This window comes from Diadema setosum, chromosome 17 (genome assembly GCF_964275005.1).
Source record: "Diadema setosum chromosome 17, eeDiaSeto1, whole genome shotgun sequence".
Lineage (NCBI taxonomy): Eukaryota > Metazoa > Echinodermata > Echinoidea > Diadematoida > Diadematidae > Diadema > Diadema setosum.
Genome location: NC_092701.1, coordinates 37397019 through 37420165, shown reverse-complemented (window position 1 = coordinate 37420165; position 23147 = coordinate 37397019). Strand labels below are relative to the sequence as shown.

General features: G+C 36.3%; 1 protein-coding gene across 1 annotated transcript; it reads right to left on the bottom strand.

Moving 5' to 3' along the window:
- Window positions 1–993: 993 nt before the first annotated feature.
- LOC140241272 (serine/threonine-protein kinase TNNI3K-like) lies at window positions 994–23147 on the bottom strand. Its single transcript, XM_072321021.1, has 24 exons — window positions 23063–23147; window positions 22589–22700; window positions 22008–22111; window positions 21076–21173; window positions 20461–20571; window positions 18596–18694; window positions 17971–18115; window positions 17363–17507; window positions 16407–16511; window positions 15705–15799; window positions 15056–15205; window positions 13982–14068; window positions 12920–12976; window positions 12297–12389; window positions 11865–11922; window positions 10944–11070; window positions 10283–10350; window positions 9322–9426; window positions 8666–8771; window positions 7530–7772; window positions 6755–6865; window positions 4028–4176; window positions 2874–2920; window positions 994–1118 (listed from the first exon to the last, which is right to left on the bottom strand). The coding sequence occupies exons 1-24, from the start codon at window positions 23100–23102 to the stop codon at window positions 1051–1053; spliced, it is 2523 nt and encodes an 840-aa protein (XP_072177122.1). The 5' UTR covers window positions 23103–23147; the 3' UTR covers window positions 994–1050.

Here is a 23147-nt window from a genome sequence, read left to right as displayed (position 1 = left end):
GCTCATAGAAGAGAATGATTTTAATCCAGCTAAGTTCATTAGGGAAATAAAAGGCAAACACTTTCAGCAATTTAATATAGAATCAAACCTATCGCCCCAATATTTTGTTCATGTACATGGATTCCAGAAGCATGTTCATGCACTTGATACAATAAAGTTTGAGATTCAGAAAACTCCAGAATGTAAAGATTGGGATTTACAAATCTCAATTGTTGGCTTCATCTGCAGATGATGAGATTGTCTATTAATTACAAGATAAATATACAAAAAACTTTGCATTCTAGGACCATGGTGTACAATGAATTAGTGCAGAGAATCTTTAATTAAAGCCCTATAAAAGAGTAAATTATCACAATGTTTAAGGTTAACATGAAACACAATTCCAAATGGCAAACCTCATTTCGCTCTTTTCTACATATCTCTCCCTTTTGAAAACCATTAAATTTCACAATAAACTCCCTGGAATATAATGAATACCTACAGTTCAATTTCCTAATTGTCTTGTTGAAGCATCAATCACAGTCAGGGTAAGATTGTGACAATCCAAAACATAAAGTACCATGTTTGTTATATTCCTTTTTCATTGTTCTGTTTGCTGTTTACTTTGTGGCAAGCCATTGTCTGTGCATTACTTTGACAGGCTTCACTAATAAATGCTCCACAGTGCAATGACTCATTTGAAATATTATGGCACATGAAGAAAACTTGTTCTAAAAAAAAAAAAAAAAAGGTCACACATACTACAAAATACATACACATTTATTGTGGCGCTACCAGCGTCTCCATAGCGATCCATCTAGTCTGTAAGAGTCCCTGAGGTTCAGACCAACCAAGTTTGATGTAGTCTATGCAGTGACAGTTTCATAGACTCCACAGGAAGATTTGGCATCAAGTATTACCAGTTTTATATTTTACTATCACGAAACCAGACTTTCTCAACGGGGAACTGTTTCTCAAGATCCTCCGTGCATACTGGCTGACTGTTTGAGGCTACTCCAGGCTGCTCCAGGCTACTCCAGGCTACTCCAGGCTACTCCAGGCTAGTCCAGGCTAGTCCACATGGTGTGGTCTGGGAGAATGACTGGCCCGTAGTGTGCTCAAGGGGTCTGATACATACCCTGGCATGGATAGAGAAAAAAACAATTGTTCTTAAAACCACTTTCAAGCTAATGTAGTGTCATGCTACATGGATATGATATCCATAATTACATGTTTCTTTGATATCTACATCTCTTTATCTGCCTGTCAGTTAATTCAGCTACCAATCAATTGGCAGATATATGCAACAGAGATAGATCTATGCATACCTATACAGCAATATACAAATTCTGAATCTGAGTTCTTGATAGCATATACATCAAAACACCTCACTGTGCACCTCACATGAAAAAACTAGAAATGTCGCTATGGCGACCGATGCCTCCGCCATAATGCATGATTCTCCCAATAAGCGTATAGTACAATGTCTTCACAATGTGTGATCCATGACAGTTTCACATAACTGGCAAAATATTGAAATGACAGGTTTGTCAGAAATGTCTTGAACTGGGTTTGCTATAATTTTCTAAGAGTGCAGGTACACATATTTGGGGAATTTTGGGGAAGTTTATGCATTGAGTAATTTCCAAGGTATGAAGAAAGAGTGTGATGACGGTACAAAATAGATTTTTTTTTTTTTTTTTTTTTTTGGGGGGGGGGGGGCATTGAAACCTGGCCTTTGACCCTTAACCTTTGACCTTTGACCTGCTGGCTGGAAATTTCCCGGAGAATCTCCATTAGGTAATGCATGTATTAAGTTTTGAAACTAATAATGCAAGCATTGCATATAATGTATGAGGGAAATAGTAAAATTTTGAGGAGTTGACCTTGACCTTTGACCCCCTGACTATTGACCCATCACCCCTAAATTCCCTAGATAATCCCTGCCAGACAGTACATGCATATGTACCAAGTTCCACAAAGATACATTGAACCATTTGCGAGAAAAGTAATATTGCAACATTTTCACCTAACCCTTGACCTTATGACATGAAACTCTCTCTGGAGAATCTTTACGCAGTAGTACATGTCCACACCAAGTTTCAAGAAAATACCTTCGGGCATTGCATAGATATGGGGGAAGTTGCAACATTTGTAGCATTTGACATTTTGACCTTTGACCTCTTGCCAATGTCACTAAAATCTACTTAACTAATTGTCCCATCATACATCATCCTTGGACCAAGTTTGGTGAAAGCTGCTTCATCCAGTTTTGAGTGATCTCGTAAACAGATAAATTTTAGGATTTGACCTGGATCTTTGACCTTTGACCTCTGTCCGATTTCACTGAAAAACTAATCAAGTAATTGTCCCATCATACATCATCCTCCAACAAAGTTTGGTGAAATTTGCTCCATCCAGTCTGGAGTTATTGTGTAAACAGATACAATTTCATGATTTGACCTTGACCTTTGACCTTTGACCTTTAGCCGATTTCACCAAAAATCTAATCAAATAATTGCCCCATCATGCTTCATACTTGGACCAAGTTTGGTAAAATTCCAGTAAATGTTACTCAAGTTATTGCGTAAACAAAAGCGGACGGACGGACAACCCGAAAACATAATGCCTCCGGCACCACTTCGTGGCGGAGGCATAAAAAAAAATGAAAATCAGAACACTAGTGCAATAGATTCTGCCTGCAGTATCAAGTATCAAGACACTTTGCAGATGCACAAATAAAATGAAGTGCATATGATGGCATCCCTTAATCCTGCCTTTTATGTAATGCGGTTTGAACAGATTAGCAGACTGAATAGCTACATAATAATAGTAGAAAGAAATCACTACAGCTAGAGGTAAAGAAACTGATTTTCTGAAAGTTTTCTCCTCACCATTCTTATCAGTTGCAGGAAAGACATTGCTGCTGTTGTTCTCACCACTGAAATAGAAAGAAAGACAAGATAAATAGCTCACAAGATATACATGTATATTGTTCAACAAGTGTCAAACAGCTCACAAAATATACACGTATATTGTTCAACAAGTGTCAAATTTCCATGAGTGAGTTCAGAATGTGGTCAGGTAATCCAGTCTAAACATGCTGAAGTCCATACAATCATAAATCAGGTTACATATCCAAATCTGTGAAACTGCCAAGGAATAATTTCTTTTTCCAGACCATTCTTTGTAATGCTACCTTTCTGAGATTTCTTCGATTCTGCCAAATTGTTGTAACTGTATCTTTTCATACATGTAAGGAAGGAAATTACTACATCTTCTTGTCATCAAAGATAAATCTTTCATCTTCCAAAAACCAGTTTTAAATGTAGTACAGTTATCAGATAAATTCTAATTTTAACATTGCCACCACTATCAAATGCCTGTTCCAGACAACATAAATGATGCAGGTAAGGTCTACTCCTACAAAGCATCATCTTTGCATCTGAGAGAAATATTTCATCTTTCATCCATGAATCATACATGAAATATGGTTAAATATCATGAGTTGTAAACTTAAGAAGCAATTATATGCTATAGGCATATTCATAGCATCTAATATGAAATGTTCATCATTGAATTACCAATCACAAATAGTACAGACACAAGCAGTCTTCTCATTATAGTGCCATTAGCTGACTTCCTTCTGAGATCTTCATCACTCATCATTAATGGTTGCACCTTATGGAGATGATAAGGTTTAGTGGATGTACACAACGTTTTTAATGAACAGGTTCATGGTTCAAGCCCTGGCAAAACACTTGCATCCTTAAGCAAGCCATAGTATCCACAATGTTCCCCTTAGCATGGTGTATAGATGGGTAAGAAGTAATCAGTAAAACTTTGGAGTGATTTGGATTTAGTACGACTGCCCTGTAAAGTGGCAGTCGAGTCAATGAGGTGTGTGCGTAGGTCGATTACAGTGATAAGGCTATTGTTGTAAAGCGCTTTGATCACCACGACATGGAAAAAAAAAAGTATTGTGTAAGGAACAAGTACAATTACAATCATTTCAGAAACAGTGTGCTGGAGAAGACAGAAGACCAACCTGAGAGACCGTGCACACATCTCCCATTGTGTCCTGAGTGCCGTTACATTGCCTGCTGGGAGTTCAGCTGGCTCGAGGTCACTGGGCGAGGGCTCCAGACCACTGTAGCCAAGGTCACATCCATCTTCACTGGCATCAATAGGGGAGGCCTGGTGGTGGGATAACATCATGTGGTTTCTTCAATGTCTCAGTGACAATACATTTCAGTGCAGTGTGTATTTCATGATAAACTTGTTCATTTTTTCACAAATTTTGGGAGTCGACTGATACTTGCATAAATATTGCCTGCTGTATCACAAATGCACTCTATATTGTAATCTAAGGCAGAAAATTACCAACTCTTCTCCTGAAAACAGATAATACTTTTTCTCATTCCACCATTACGGCTCTCAATTGTGAATTCTATCACTGCATAAATTGTCATACAAATACCAATTTGTGAAATGTTACACTCATAACATATGTGGCATGCAACAAGTATGTACATTGTAGCTGGCTTATGACTGACAACTTCTTTTAAAATGTAAGCTTTATAAATTCTACTAAGCTGATTTTGGAAATAATGGTTTGAATTGATTAGAAGTTTTTTAAGGCCTTGGATTCAATAGCTTACTATTATCCAACTCTACACAACTAATTATAAAATACATCATCTGCAGACACAGTATGAATACTGGTAACACTTGTAAATGAAAGGCTCAAGGTAATGTGTGGAAATGACTGATTGAATAAATGAACAAACAAACATCAATAAATGATTCATTGATTGAATACAGTTGCTCACTCGAAAAACAGCAAGTCTATATTTTCTTTTTCTTTCCTTTTTTCAGGAATTGGTCTATATTTTTGTTAATGACATACACAACAACATGCACTTGAGGCTCACACTCGTATTTCAGGCATATTACCAGTACTCTATGACACAATGTTGGAAAGCACAGTTATTTTACAACTACACCATGAGCATTGCTGTATCCACACGCACTCATGTGATATAAGTGTACTATTTATTCCAGTGGATCATTATTTACCTAAACTACAAGATAATCATATCAAATGTCACTATAGATGATGCGAAGGTATGTGCACAACAAAACTATTCACGCATTAATTAGATGTTTCTGAAGAATTTACAATCAATTATAATGAATAGTATTGAGGATAAAGGCATTTTTATGGCGTGAAACTTGTTATTCAAAATAGCATATTTTCATTCTACAGATATCTTTTTTTCAAGTTCTATGAATTGCTTATAAAATATGCTTTTGATTAATTTCAAAGGCAACAAGTGTATTTTATTTTGTGCACTTGATATATGAGCATTGACATGGCTAGTTGATAAGTGATGTTTCACAGTGATTACTACTGTAACTGACATTAAATAAGGTCACAAAAATTGCAATGTTTGTTTTGTCTAAGGTTGGTGAATTCACAGCTGGATGCAGTGCCATTGTCAAACCACATGTCACTTGCAAACCAAGTATGGAAGGGGGAAAACAATTATCATACACCACAAAGAAGCAGCTAAAGATCATAGTAGCTGTCTTAAATATTGCGTAGATTGTCAGAACACAAAAAGGCACATGTGAACATCAAAAGCTGATTCACAGTCCAACAACACCTTGTTAGGAAATGGGTTGAAGATTGACAATAATAAATATCAATACTTCTAACCTCTATGAATTTTCTGCAGCAACTCTCAATGACATCTGCAGCTCAAATCTGACACAGAGTGCTCACACAGGTATGTAGAGGTGGGACTGAACTGGACTGAACAGTGAGAATGATGGGGTTTTATAGCATCTCAGCCATAGTATTCCATCTCAGACACTATACCATACCCTTCCTGGAGCACAGTATCCCAGTAGATCTATCTATAACTGCAAACTTTTATCACTCACTCACTCCTATATTACAAAAAGGCCAAACTTCTGATGGTGTCTGTGTTAATCACAATTTTAAGACCAACATGTGACTAGATCATGCCATGAATTTTGATGTCAATTTCATTAAAGGCATAATTTACCATTTGCAGATGAAAGCATTAGTGCTATAAAATAGTTCTAAAATGTGAGTTAGGGATAGAAACAACCACTGTCAAAATTTGAATCCGTATAATCGATGTTAAGTGTTGTTAAATACACAAAATGTGAACAATAGTTATAATAAAAAATTTTCCAGACTAAACCGTATACAGTTACGGTTTATTGAGAAAAACCCTGATATCTCCTTATATTTTAGGTTTTATTGCAAATATTTCATATGGTAGGATGTTTTATGATACAACAGACCTACACATAGGCATCAAATATGATATCTTGAAAATTTTTGAAATCACTGCTCCCAAAGGTAAACTGGACCTTTAACACTATCTGGACTGCCATCCCATATTATACTGTGTCTTCACAGCATAAACAAGAGCACACAGGAATGCACATTGCAGGCTTATCACCACTTGTTAGGACACTTGTAGTTTCAGATCACTTCCTACCACACTGAAAATAAACTCTGATCCAAATCACACCCTTTAACATAGCCCCACTTTTACCCCAACCCTACTCATTTGTGGCAGGTGGTGAGATAATCACCATTGGTATTGGGTCTCTTGGTCAAAATAGTGACAAGTTTGCCCACAGGTGGCACACCCAGCTGTGAAATCACTAAAAGGAGTACACATGGTATTAGTTGTTAGTGTTGAGACAGGGAGGGCACCATGCCACACGTTACCCATTCAGCATCCAGCATGCTCAGCACACCAGACAGAGATTTGCTTACAGCCAGAATCTCCTGACGACAATCAGCCAACATTGGCAGTACCTGGGCAAACGAGGGCCTCTCCTGTAATGACATCAAGTTTGGATCAAAGTAGAATTATATGTCATCTGTTATGGATCAAACAGGGGTAAATCAACCTGCACATCGACATACAGAGCTAAAAATCTTCTGGATCTTCTAGATTTTGTGTGATAAATACAACTGGAAGTACATACAGGTGGGTCATACCAACCTGCATCCACTATACATTACATATAATGTTTTGCTAATGAAAACCATTACCCTGGTACCTTTACAAGGAACAGCCTCCACAAGGAGCCCTTTCGGAATGATCATATTAAACATACAAGTACTACTGCAATGACTCTAAACAGGAATAAATTATGGACAACAATTATTTGTGGGTTTCTGAGTAATTTCAGTAATTTCAACCTTACTCATAGTTCACACGTGCTATACATCTTCTTTTGTAGGTATATGTGTATATGACAATGAAGTAAAGTTTGCATCATTTAACCTTCTGGTTTCCAAAGACTAAAAAATTCAAATTCAATTAAATCATTAAACATTAAACATAAAACTTTGGGTTTTCCAACCATAGAGCACTGCACAGTGACTGACCACTTGAAAGACCAGTGGACATCACAAAAACAGCACTGTGCTGTCCTAGTGACTGACCTATCAGAAGGCCAGCAGAGGAGATCACCAGACCACTTTGACTCCTTACCTCTGGGGTAGGAGACCACATCATCTGTAGGATGTTGACGATAGACTTTGGGATGGTGATGGCAATGGGTGGCCGAGTACTCCTGTAGGCCATCTCAGCGGCTGCAGCGGCTGGCTTGAGGTGTGCGAAGGGGAGCTCACCAGACAGCAGCTCCCAGAGACAGAGGGCGTAGCTGAAGACGTCAGCCTTGATGCTGTATTTGGTGTTCTGAGTGAAGATCTCTGGAGCCATCCATCTTAGATTCTAGGTCAGGTTTCAGAAATAATTCAAATGAGACCATCTCCCACAAGAAGCAAATAAAAAAACAGGCACACTCATAAAATTGGTAAACTGAGGGATTTACATAAGAAATAACAAGTCTTTTTTTTTTCTTTTTTCTTTTTTTTACTTATTTCAAGCTTAAAGACCTTCTTAATATGACTGTTTGAATTTTTTACAGGACTTTTGATATTTTGTGTTTGGTTGCCTTACGACAAAGACACTTGAATCAGATAAGGCATATTCATGCACATTAAAAAAGTAGTTTCTTGCACATTCTGATGAGAACAGGTTACTGTAAAACGAGGAATGTTCGCGTGCATTTTAATTTCGCGAATTTCGCGAGCGCCAAGATTCGCGAAATTAAAATGCACGCGAAAGTTCTTGTCCACACTATATGCATTGAATGCCAGTGGCAGTTCGCAAAAAAGGCCGTCAGCTCCAATTCGCGAGAAATTCATGCCGCGAATATATCATGTTTTACAGTAATTCTTCAAATGAACCAATGTCATATTCTAATACATGCCAGTGTGGGAGGTGGACAATGGCAATCAGGCAGGACTAGCCTTATTCAAAACTTTAAAGGCACCACATGATCAATAGCTGTACACTACAAACAATACACAATTCAATTAAGAAAAAAAAATTAATAATGATAAACCAAGACAAAAATACTGAGGTCAAGATCCAGATATATTATGATTGCCAGAAAGCTTTGAAGCACAGCATACAGGCAGTACATATTCTGACAGGAGAGTCTTCACAAAAAGAGTGGATAAATGACAGGACCTGCACTGTGATGTTTGTAGAATAATGACAGAAAGTAAAGCATATATGCTTCAAGGATGAAGTTCAGTAATAAACAATTATTTCCTCACTCCTGGTTGCTTGGTCATGTTATCCTCATGAACCGACTTAACAAAGCGAGATTCACCAAAGTCTGCTACTACTGCATGTCCCACATCATCCAGCAAGATGTTGTGACTGGAAAGAAAGAAAAACCACCACACAGTCATATGGTTGTTATCATCCCTCAATTCACATCTATTACACTGCTACCAGTGAGAGACCCTGACAGAAAAGATTGTGCAGTGCCTTGTGGGAAAATTGATATAGATTGACAGATAAACACACGCATACACATAATTATATAGAGGCATTGGCTGCTGCAGCATTTGTGAGCTCATTAGATTGCATTTTAGACATCTTAGATAGACCACGCATACAAAACTAAATAAGTCATATTAACTGGGCAATGATCTCATCATTGAAAAGTACCACCACATTAAAATCTATTGCTATAGAGATAAACACCTTATGCTACATACATAAAGTCATCCAAAGTTCTACAACACTAAAAGTTTTATTTTAAATTCATTAAGACATGGGGAAACTATACTATATTTTTCATTAAAATCCACAACAGACAGCATCTGTTACTCTACATATAAATAATCACACCCCCTTGCTTGTCCTACCCCTTGTGATGTGGACCTAGAAAAGGTTAAAAGATTAAAATGCTAACATGACTCACCTGTTGAGATCCCTGTGGATGATTGGTTGGGGTAGATTGTGCAGGTAGTCCATTCCATAGGCCACATCCAGTGCTATCAACATTTTGGACTGCAGGTCAATTGTTCTGACAGAGACAATAGGTGAGATTGCATACTGGTAATAGTGGCTTCCAGAAAGTGAGAATATTTTAGTTTAGCAGTTAAAGGTAAGAACCAGCTAAAGTGTCTTCTAAAGTAGAATCATTCTATTAAAAGAAATATATTAGAAAGATTACACAGATCATAGTGACTTCCAGGGAGCTGACTTCAACTGTGATACATACTAGTTTTGTGCTCAGCAGTTAAAGGTACAAGTCAGCTTTCTGTCTCTCCAAAGTTGAATGACTGAAAGATGCTTTCTTCTGTTCAGAATCCCCCTCCTTTTAAACGAGATGCTAGCCCATTGAAGATTAGTTCCCAGATTTAGACCATAAACACCTAAGGCTGGCTGTACTATAGGTATATATCTTTTCTTTGTGACTGTATTCAAAGGTAAAGCTCTCTGTGTCTGAGCTCGAGCTTCACCCAACTTTTGCTTATGTGCAGAATATGCATCAAGAATGATAACGTTATTTTATTTTGTCAATGATAAATTAAAATTCTCTCAGGCTGCATAATGATATAGGAGCATGAAAATGAATGTGCTGCTCACATTTTATTATTAAACATTTTTTTTCTAAGCTCACAGACTTGTCAAGCCGTGTCGTGAAAAAAAAAATTCAAGTAAAATAAGCATTGTGATTGTAATCATATTTACAAAGTCACCAACTATTGTACATGATATGAAGCCCATTTCAATTTAAGACCCAAGCTTACTTCTTTTAAACATGTCTTTACCATTCCAATATCATCCTAGATTTAGTGAAATAGTTTCATGCAAATACCATTAATATCATTAGTATCATCACCATAACAGGAAGAGACAATAAAGCAATTCCAAACCTCTTCTGTATGTGCAGCAGAGAGAACAGTGACCCTCCAGAAACATACTGAGTGACAATAGCAAAGTGCTGTGAATGGAAGAAAGCAATGCATTGAGAACATTGTAATAAAGTATACAGCATTGTAATAGTGTAATATAGTTCACAGTAAATTCATTTCAGAGACATACACAGGCACTTAATCCCATAAGTTACACTGTGTAAACTGAAAGAAAATCTTACATGCATGTTTTACACAGCAATATTGTGGTTTAAAAAAATAATCGCACTGTATGACAAAACTTGTACAGCTGTTGAAAGTTATATTTACAAAGTCTCTTGAAAAGCACAGAAAGTTTATTAGCACACATTTTGAGGTGAAGTTAATGACCTTATTTATGCCAAAGAATATGAAAAGAAAATTTTCTACACCTCTCATTTTCTCTGACAGTATAAAAAAAAAAAAAAAAAAAAAAAAAATCAAGGGAGAGAATATACACATCATATTCCCATCATATGTCACAAATCAAATTACAATTGAAGTGGGTCCTGACCAACTGCTAAATATGATTTGGCAGCAACACTTCACCTGCATTCTATATACCTCTCCTCAAATATAAAAATACGACACACACTGACAGACTAAATCCTAAGATCAAACTACTTACAACAATCATACTTACACTTGGATCTTCAATGCAAGCACCGACAAACCGGATGACATACGGACTGTCCAGACGACATAAAATGGAAACCTCTCGACAAAACATGTCCACATCGGACTTGGCACTGAAAGCACTGGAGCGATACCTGCAACAAGAAATTCTCTCATAATTTGTCACTTTTTCAAACCATAGATTCTCATCATCTCAGAAACTTTTATTTCTAAAGTGACAAATTACCTATTTTCATCATAAGTCACATAAGCATAGATACAAATTATGACATCAAAACCGTAGTATAGTCATATCTTTGCAAATGGCAGCTTCAAGGCATAATTGCATTGTAAACCTTTATTTTAACTTATTTAATCCATTGAGGACGGGCTGATGTTGCTATAACATGCATTTCCCATAGACACTTGCCCGAGTGTACTCGGGACTTGTCCTCGTCGGGTTAATATACTCTTCTGTGTGCTTGAAATAACAGTACACATTGATATATATGTTTTTAACAAAATACTCAGCATGGTACAATTAATCTACCAAAAAATTAATAAGAGACACACTAGCTTGAGTATCATTAACAAATGACAGAGATTTCACGGAGGAGGTGGCAGGGAGGCAAGGACAATTTAGTTCATGGAATCTTCTTTGTAATATACACTGTACACTTTAAAAATATAAACACCATTACTATTCTTGTGATTAAATGCACTCATATCTTTGAGGTATACATATGAAAAGTTGTTTTGCAGCAAATAGTCCCCCCAAAATTGAATATATATAAATCATATATCTGCACTGAAATATAAATGAATCATTTGTTCATCAATACTGTGCACACAGCCCCACTCACAAGAAATTTGTGGGAGAAATTGACATGAACATGTGCTGCTGTTAAGAAGCCAGTATTTACAATCAATCAAATGTAGGATATCTTACCTCTTTATTGCAACTGTCTTTTGTCTACAGTAGCCTTTGTACACTTTTCCAAATGAACCTAGGGAAAATGATACAACTAGGTACATTAGCCTGAAGAATGGTACAGCCTGCAAGTCTCAGAACGTCATGATACGAATGAACTTTCATTTATTCTGAACCATCATAAATACAGTACACAAAATATGATTGGTAAAGGCTGCAAATAATCAACTGAAAAAAAAAAAAAAAATTCCCTGGTATTTAAAACATTATTTAAAAGCTTAGGTACCTTATTTGACATTTCATCTTTTATCTCAATAACCTCTTAACTGCAACAACTGTAAGAACAAAATTACACAATGGCAATGATTAGGTAACAATGAACACACAGGAAATTCATTGCAACATTGCAAAGATACAGACTGTTTCACTCTTGAAAACAGCTTTACTTACCACTGCCAATTGTTTCTAGGAACTCAATCTCTTCAATATCAAGGTGGAAGTACTTGGGCAGTGCTGTGCGCAGCTGTAGTACATTGATTTTCTCTGGGGGGAAAAAGCAAAATGAGAAATTACAATCATTATGTCACCCACTTGACTGCAATATTACATACCTTTCATACATATTAAAATTGACCAATCCGAATTCAAACTTCTGGTAACATGGAGGGAGAGGGAGGCAAGAGAGAGATTGGGTATGTGGAGCAGTCAAACTTTGTCATCTCAATTTAATCTAGTACTGTGAAACTTGTCCTTTATTTATCAGCCTACATTGCAGATGGGCAATTTGGCATGATTTGAAGACATACACAATGATACCTCACTGGCTGAAAATGAAATACAGGTGAAGGCGATAGGCACTGCTTACTATTTGAGAACAGAACTGGTGTATGCAATTCAATATCCTATCTTACAAGTTAATGGTGCTCAAAACTACAGCAAAGAGGATGCACAATTACAATAATACATTACAGAAAAATAAAACAGAATTCTATTTTCTAAACACAGGAGAGACAGATAATACTAATACATACTACAAACAGTAGCTGCAGGTAAATCAAGCAAAGTAAAGTTACCTTTAGTAATGCAACGTAGTTTACCCAAGGGGGATGGGACAGACACATAAGAGCCATCTATAAAAAAATAAAAACAAGATGACATAATCATACAAAGCCACAAAAGTATAAAAAAATACAAACACAAAAACAAAATTGTATGCTTAGTTATGCCATTATCTGTTATGCAGTATTCATGTGGTATGTTGTCTGCATACATCACGACTACACTATACACAATTGCAACAAATATTCTAAAAAAGTAAAAATCACAGTGAACAAAAGTGACAAAGAAATCCACAGCAGTGTTATGGCTACAAGATAACAAGTCAAAATGACGTGACTTCTATTTCATCTCTGAAATTCTAAGTTTTTATTCACAAAGAGACCTGCAAGACCAAATACAATTAAGAAATCCTTAAGACAGTGTACAACAACTGAATGAGTGTAGTATCCAGCGAATACATGATATTGTTTTCAGAATAGCATTGTGCAAACTTGAGCTTAAATTTTGCCATAAAGCTTCCCTACAGTTTAACTAAAGCTTGTAGCATGAAATGTGCTTCAGAAAAAAGAACAGAAACTAGTTTACCAGGTATAAGTTATATTGTACAAATGAATTCATGGTTGTCATATCGTCACTGGGGCGACAAGACCTCGTATCTACAAAATGTCAAATGTTCAGGAGAGCCAAAAAACATGGCGGCCAAAGCACTGTGTTGAATGGGATAGCCTTTCCCTTGACATACCGTGGTGGCTTCATTTTTGGAGTAAGACAGTTGGGATTTGGACAGGACATCACTTAACCCATTCTTTGACCATTAATCCAAAAAAGTAATTTTCACCAAAACTGCAGATACAAGGTCTTGTCACCCCAGCGACGAGAGTTACTGATCCACAAAACACAACCATACAAACTTACACTGAGCTCTTTTCTACATAAGCTTCCTCTTTGTTTGCACACAAGTGGTAGCACATCTGAGAAATGCAGGTACAAATACACAAATCAAAAGACTAAAGGTAATCAAATAAAACGCAAACATGCAAACATTTTTAAAAATGCACAAAAGGCCCAATACATACCCCCACCAGGCTGGGAGTAATCACCACATGCCGACTCATCCTGAGGGCGTTTGTGATGTTTGAGTAGAGTGACTATAGCATCGTGTCCTGGGAGATGGTATCACAGGAAGGAGATAAAATACATCCATGATGATTGATTTCTTTTCAGCAATCACACATTACATCACTTTCACATGATTCAAGAAAGTAATATGTAATGTAGTGAATGGAAAATACTCTTTTATTGTGACAAATCTCAACTCAACATACTTTAAAAACATATGAAGAACATGAAACACAAAGAAGTCAAAGGATAGTTAACACTGCATACATTAAGAATATTATTATATTACACATTGTGTTGTGAGGGTAATGTCATAGAAATAATAAATCTCTATGCATTTGGTCAACTTTCAAGCAGAAGATGATAAAGAATGTAATCATCAGACTTATAATTTCTTCCTCTGTAATGTCTACCATAGGACAAGAGAGCAGTGGATACACTAACCAATGGTCTCTACATGTACATGCCTGTGATCATAAAAAAACATTTGATGAAAATTTGACTTAACATGTTTGCTAGCATGAACTGCATAAAATACTGTGACATAATTTATACAAAACTTTGACTGCCCCTGTAATTGGGCCTGGGAATATATATCATTATATACACACAATATATAACACAGAAGCCTTATTGCAAATACAACATACAGTGACATATGAAAGGCATAGGGAATTCCTCCAGAAATTTTAGGTTTCATAGGCATCACTTTCGAATAATCATTGTCAAGGTAAGGTGAGAAATCTTTCATTACTATTTATTTTCATTCGGACACTTTATTACCATGGTGATGAAAGAATATTGATGCATGCCTGCACTAACAAACTGACAGAGGAATAGATCAAAAGATTACTTTTCTCTCTAATATCATAAAATGTGATTTCAACATATGCTACCAGCAATATATACATGTATTAGTCACATTATGCCCATCTTCAGTAGAAATGTTTACGACTCCCGATCCCCCAACCCAATTCCCCAGAATATGAAAAGCTTGCATACAGGACCAGGTCCGGCTCTGTAAATCATACCTCTCTGGTAGGCCCAGACCAGACAGGTCTGTTCCTGGTCCTTTTCCAGATCACCATTTTGCTCTGATGCCACCAGGTTGATGTCTGCCCCATTGTCCAGCAGGAGTTGTACCAGGGCGTAGTGTCCATGGTAACAAGCGCTGTGGAGTGCTGCACAGGATGAGAACACAAAAAAAAATTATCAGCCTCATTATCATCAATCTTGCCATCTTTATCCTCCCCATGTCACTTTTTTTTTTTTTGTCTGAATAAATTTGTGTGAGAATGCTACCTTCCTGAATGGCTCAATCATTTGCAGACAGGTTGATATTCAGCCTTCAGTCTTCATACTGGAACTAAAAAGTCATGCTAGAGACGATAATGAAGAATGAATACAGGCAGTGAGTTCCTTAAATTCAAATGTGATGTTAACCCATTGAGGACGGACTGATTTTGCTATAACACGCATTTCCCATGGACACCTGCCCAAGTATTCTCAGGACTCATCTTCAACGGGTTAAGGATATCAAAGAAGAGCGAACAAGGAGTTCATCCCAGCGTACCTAATAATGAGGAAAAGCCAATTTGCTACTTCTTTAAACCTGTCCTTGATATGCGTCCATGAAACACTGGCAGCAATCAGCATGAAAATAATGACTGACAAACAAACCTGTATGACCATCTCTGCCTTGTGTGTTAATATCCACACTGTCCTGCTCCAACAGATATTCAACCAGCTCCAAGTTTTGACCGTAGGTGCAAGCACTGAAGGCAAAGGGCAATACAGTTTTCTGTTACTGTAAAATATCCGCATTGAAAGAACTGTTTCTGACATTCCATCTTCTAAAGTAACTCACACCACTGACACAGTAAATTTTGCTTTATTTCATTGAAAGCATTAAGCATCATACATGATAACAAGGAGTGATTTCAGAATGCTACAATGTGTTGTACTTGTTGTACTGTTCCTGTGGCAAAAGACAGGAACTACTGTACAAGTAAGAACCTTTTTTAAGGTAGTTGAGAGAATTGAAAAATACAGCATTATTGCAACTGCTTTGACAACAAAATGTAATTCCTGTAATTGAAGCTAAGGTTGAAAATGTCTTTTTTTTTTAATATCCTCTAATACATGAATATCCTTACATGGATGCACACCTTATATAAGTGAAGGTCATTTTAGTTTGAGAAGCTGTTCTGTTGACCATGAGCAAAGATTGCACTGTGATTTGCATATCATTAATATTCCAAATTACAAGTTTTGTACTCCATACATTATATTGTACTTTCAGTTGTATATTTGACATGTATGTCATATGTCAATAATAATTCCATCATCACTGACATGAATTACTTCCACCTTGGTTCTCACCTATGAAGAGGAGTTTCACTAAAAATGTTCTCAACTCTCAGACTGGCTGGACCTGCTTTGCTAATCAAAGTCTTTACAATGTCTAGGTGACCAGCATAGCAAGCCCTGAAAAGAAAGGATCAGAGTGGTGAGAGCCTGATCTAAATCTTGTGCATGATAAACAGTCTTGTACATGATACACAGAGTCTTCTACATTCCTTTATTCATTTACCAAATTTCATGCCAAAACTTTGAGAATCTTCATGTATTCTTTGTGGTCTGGAGATACTTTGTTGTCTGGTGCATAATTCTATTACAAACTAATAACCACAACAATAATAACACCTTATCTATTATTTGTTGTTGTTGTTGTTGTTGTTGTTGTATATAGCCTAGTTTTGAGTGTTCTTCTTTCTTTTCTTTTTTTTTTTTCTTTTTGTATGCATCTGAAACAGCCAAAGACGTGATATTCACACTTCTCTAGTCTTCCCTGGGTTCACATTCTTCATGGATAGGATAACACTAAAACAAATGAATGAATGAATGAATGAATGAATGAATGAATGAATGAATGAATGAATGAATGAATAAATAAATAAATAAATAAATAAATAAGAATTATTACAAGAGAGCAGAAAATAATTTGATGCAGACAGAATCGTCACCTTAACTATGACAAATGTCAACATATACATGCAGACAATGCTCTGCATACCCTACTTGGAGGTAATAGAATGAAGAACCAGTAACCTGTTTTCTATCAAATTAGGATTATCCACATAACTATATAATATTTGGTATATGATACATGTTTTCGAACCCAATAAAGCAATCATAGTCAGGAATTGGAAACATCACAGAATCAAATTCACCTGATGTAATAGCCAATTCAGCTTTGCTCTATTTGGAAATCCTTACACAAATGTTTGTTGATTTTACTATACTGCAATCTGTTCAAATCCAAAGAAGGAACTCACAAATGAAGAGGTGTGTCTCCGTATATATTGACTTCATGTGGTTTGGTCCCAAGAGTTGACTGCAACAGGTTTTCAACAATGTGAAGGTGGCCACCTCGGCAGCTAAAATGCAGCGGTGTGTTCTGCTCATTGTCTTGCGCATTCACTGAAACAATATCAACATTAAGAATCACACAAAAAATCTTGCTTTGCAGATATAAATTGACAACATACAAACACTTACACATACCTTACAAAATGAACTTTCACATCATCCAGACAACTTCATTAAACAAGATGCATTCATACAATTTTAATATTGGAGCACTCTTCAAAGCTTATGTTTCCATATCATTACATTTTGATAATGCATCATTTACACACAAAAAAGAAAAAAAAATTCAAATGTAAAGTGTATTATAGATCAGTGGATTAACATCTATATTTTCATTGCACACTGCAGATAAACATTTTATCTATAAAAAAGGAATTATGGTGTAGACCAGTAGGAATTAAGTATATAGGGGAAAGGAATTTACATCACAATTATTATGCACAGTAATGTATTTCTACTTTATTTGCTGTCTATTCTAGGTTGCCAGTTTATATTCTCTTCCCAGATGTCTCACCATTAGCTTTGTTATTCCGCCGACCTTTGACCAATAATTCCACAATGCTCTGGTAGCCTTTGATACACGTCAGGTGAAGAGGAACATCCCCAACCTCTCCTGGAAGATTAATGTCTGCTCCATGGTTGATCAAACACTTCACCACCTAACAACATGGAAGCAGAGAGTGATCATCTTTAGATTAATTGAGTTCATGTTGTCCTCAATTCATGTTCCTTAAATTTACACAGCACTTGTAGAATGGCTACATAAGTGTAAACCATCCCACCTGCCGATTACTGCATCTCATTTAAATACCACAAGCAAGTGGCCACAATAGACAGGTTGCTGTGTACAAAGTTTATATTAAAAGCACTTAATACCTCTGTCAGGGACTTAAAAATAGCTAGTTTTAATCAAGGAAGGGAAATTCTAAAGTGTTACATTACCACAGTGCATAACTTCACAAGACTTGAGAAGGAAATTTTCCTGTGACAGACATGGTGATGGTTGCCTGCATAGGCTGCGTGGGCACTATAAAACTGGCATACAGCCATTTAAGAGATCTGTTTGTTTGTAACAATGTATTCAGTAATTACTAAGACTTTATGATTCCAAACATCAATTTCTTGTTAGCTATACAAACCTTCTCATGGCCAAAGTAACAGGCTATGTGCAATGGAGTAAATTTCACAGTGTCCTTTACATGGATATCTCCTCCACAAGTCAGCAAATACTCCACTATCTGTCAGACAAGTACAAAGGTAAAAAACCTAGATTACAATGCAATAAAACCAAATAATCTTCTGAGAAGTTAATCACAATGACAACTTGCTCTAATAGAACAATACATCAGAGAACACCTGCATTTGATAACAAGAAACAATGTCAATGCTGCAACATGGTGTACTGTGTTCAAATATAAAAATAGACACGCATACATTGTATACTGTTAAAGGGTGTGTACAGTTCTGGTTGAGGCGAGGATAAATTAGCTTTGAACGTTTTGCGAGATATTCAGAAACCACTCTATAAGATGTCAAAGAGCATGCAATTCTAAGGGTTATCAAAAGTTTATTTGATGAAAATCGGTTTTGAAATGGCTGAGATATCCAAAAACAAGGCAAAACAAAGAGATCCTATTAATAAAAGGCGTGGCCTGTCGCCTTTTATTATTATAATTTTTTTTTGGATATCTCAGCCATTTGAAAACCAATTTTCATCAAATAAACATTGAATCCTTCTTAAAATTACATGCTCTTTCCTATTTCATAAGAGGTTTCTCATTATCTCACTTAGGAATGTTCGAAACATGAATTCCCACCTCAACCAGTACTGTACAGTCCCTTTTAACCATTTAATCATTTCAAAACTAATTTCTGTTGGGTTTTATTTTTTTTTTCATTGAGATAAATAAATATGATTACAATTCTGCTGCTTGTTGTTATGTTACTAAAAATGACATAAAGTTACATGTACAATAAAAAGTGAACAAAATATTCACACATATATGTCAATATTTCACTGAATGAAACACATTAAATATTCACACTACAGAATACAAAACTTTGAAGGAGGGGTAGGTGACTTTAGCATCGTCCTTCACAGAACTCTTCAATTTTCTGTACTCAAAAATACTTGAAAGACTCTCTATGCCTTTCATAGAGGACAAGTAAGAACAAGATATCTCTAAGTTATCACATAAACAACAAAAAGAAATCATCCTTGCTGAGAACATTATGGAACTACGTGTACAATTGCAGTTACACATACAATGACTGTACTGATCATGATCTTTCAGTCACAGTGTTTAACAGAGCTGACTAGACAAGTGACATGTTGAAAATTCAATATCTTACAATAAATTCTTTTGGGGAAAATGTTGGATAAACTCCACTAGTCTGTCACCTTCCCCTATAATAGTATTGCTTTCAATGAAAACAACCATTAATTTTGATTCAGACACATTCACACAATTCTTACACCCTGTAAACCTACAATGTATGTCTATAGTATCTTAATCTGCAAATACAATGACATTACACGTGCACATACAATGTTTCTGCTCCCCCACTCTAATGTACTTGCATGACTCATTGATTTTTTTTTTCTTACACAGAATGCCAAATCATGGCTTCGCATCAAAAGAGACTTGCTACAACAATTACAAGAAAACACAATGGCAACAAAAAGTAGAAATCCTGAGAGCTAATGACAGTGCCAACAGAATTTGTATAATTTTCAGCAGTCACTAACAAGAATTAACAAGAAAAAAGAAAGAAAAGAAAACAGGAGTGATGATTACACAATGGTACACTCCAGCATTCCACTGCACAATAGCTGTGTTTGATCAAAAGTCAATGCTTTAAACATAGCCTCCTGTAAGGCACTAAGAATTATCATTTTCAGTTCAATTTGAAGTTTGTATCAACTATCTCTCCATTGGTACGGTATTGCAGCAGAACATGCACTGCACTTCTCTAAGGACACTTCTTTGAAAAGACTACATACCTCTTCATTGCCACAGAGACAAGCAATATGGATGGGTGTTATTGAGCTGTAGCCAACCAAGTTAAGATCTGCATTTTCCTGCACAAGGTCTTTGACCATATCGACATCACTCTGTGGGATATACCAAGAAAAAAGTGGTTTATTAGCATCAATATCATGGTGTCTGACCTAGTCACCAATCCCTTTCATTCCAGTCTACACTCAGAAAGTTAAAAGAAAGGTAAGCAAGTCAAATTTGGTCAATGTCTGCTCTATGTGAATAATGCTCAGAATATTAATCTCTTATCATTGCTACACACATCTCTAGCCAATTGCTGCACACACTTCAATTCCTTTTGAATAACAGTAGCTGTCAAAACATCATAACATTTTTGTTTTATTTGGGAAACCAATAATACTACAGTAATCAAATTAGACACTAAAAGTCATTACCTGCATCTGGCTTTGCATTCATGTAAAAGCGATGGTCAGAGCTATCAAACTTGCTATAAGACTTGAATTAATATAATAAGTAGAGAAAGAGGAAAAGAGAGAATAGGAACAGACAGGTAGCTCTATAGACAAACTGAAAGACAGGAAAAGAATACACCCTTAGCGTAAGATTTTTTACTCTACCTGAAAGCATGCCAGGTGCAGTGGAGAAAAGCCATTTCTGCTCAGGCTGTTTGTTCTCACACCAGCATGTACCAGAAACTTGACAAATGGTTTTGGCCCTGTGAGGAATGGAAAAAGGAAAATTGACTATGCATGCATTGAAACATCTAGTATACAGTATACAAGTCATAGCTGTGTGTTCATGGCAGTACAGATACAAAATTTTGCTTGTGAAAACAAAAAGAAGGGCAGGTGGTGAAAAAATAATCCATCATCCATGTCAAAGAAACATTTACTTTGTCTTGAAACAAAAATATGCAATCTTATATAATGTGAGTGTCAAATGATATTGTATTAAGCCAAAGTTCATGGCTGTTTCTTTTTTAATTATGCAAAAGGAATTTTCCTACAAGGTTAAAATAAGAAACTAACAGGGGAACTATATAAGTATAGTATTTGGCTGAATATCAAGACAATCTTGTGTTGTATTACTGATGTATTCAAACCTTTATCAGTGCTCTTTTGCCTTTGGAAAAAAAAAATGATTATGCATGCTACAACAGGCACACACATCAACTACGGTAGACTTTACCATAAATAACTCTGGATCCAGCTTTAGGGAGACAGGGTATTGAATATGTGTCAGCAGTATAGCATGGATTGAATGGGATATAATAATAATTATACCATAGACTTTGAAAACATTAAAGAGACATGTATTTGTATCCTTAAGGTCCAGCGTCTTCTTAATGTAGTAATTATAACGATATACATACAGTAGTATCTCCATACATTGACATCCAAAGATATGTGATGGACATTTGAGTATGACTAAATATATTGAACTGTGTTTTTGGTTCTTTTGGAACAGTATACTAAACTTTGCAATCTCTGCATCAGGAGGAAGTCTCACCCAGAATAGTAAGTATTGTATCTAGTTGTCAGTCTCTCACCTAATGAGGCACACGTGAGGTGAAGAAGGGTCAGACCAGTCTCTGTCTTGGTCATCATACTCCGCTCATCGGCCAGCTCCAGGACCTTGTCTGTGTCCCCCTCCCTGGTGGAATCACAGCAAAGACACAAATATCAGAAGGTGGCCACAGTGAGAAAATTGGAATGGTCATTTAGGACCCTTGAAATACTCTACTGGGAGATGTTGAACCATTGTAAACACTTACAAGTACAGGTACTGTACACTCAAATAACTTATCAAATAATAAAATACTTCTGTCCATCACTATAATGCTCACTTATATGTAACATACAATTGTAATTATTCATTACTGCCACAGCTTTATTGGCATCGCTGCACTATTTCATCTGATTTATACAATCTTTTAAGTAATCGCATGAAAATACCCACACAACAACTGAACAAAGTACTATGATGATTTCTAGGGTTTGTTTTATTTGCCTTGATAGACAATGCAAAATTTAAGAATAAATCTGACAAATGTTTGAAGACAACTATTAATTAATTAAACAGACTATTGACATTGAAAGAAAATCTCTCACATTTTTCTTGTTCTCTTACCAGCATGCTTGCTGCAGGCAGCTAAACTGTTCCTGGTCTTTGGGATACAGATCATCCTTCAGTCTTGTTTTCAGTACTCCATAACTCTCAGTGATTTTCTTATTCCACTCCTCTGAAAATAGAAGGTTACAAAGCAATCTCTTGAAGTCTTTGCATTTTGAAACAAGTGCAAAATTATGTTTAAAAATGGTGGAAGACTCTTCTTTTCAATTCAAAGCCACAGCACTGGATTGTGTAACTGTACTCATTTACAAGAAGCAAGATCCAGGATGTCAATTCTTGCAGTTGAATGCATGTTATGTCAAAGTTTTAAATATCTTTTTTTCACTTCAGGTTATACTAGTCAAGACCCCCCCCCCCCCCCCACACACACACACACATTTGGTGGCTAGTCAGAAAACCCAGTAACTATTAGCTTTGTATGAGTTAATTTGTACAACATACAGTGTAACACCATGGAATTATTTCACTAACCTGCACAAGAAGAAGTGGGCCTGGACTTGTATGCTCCCATGGCATTCTTACAGTTTGGCTACACTTGCCTTGGTGGGCTCTCTAA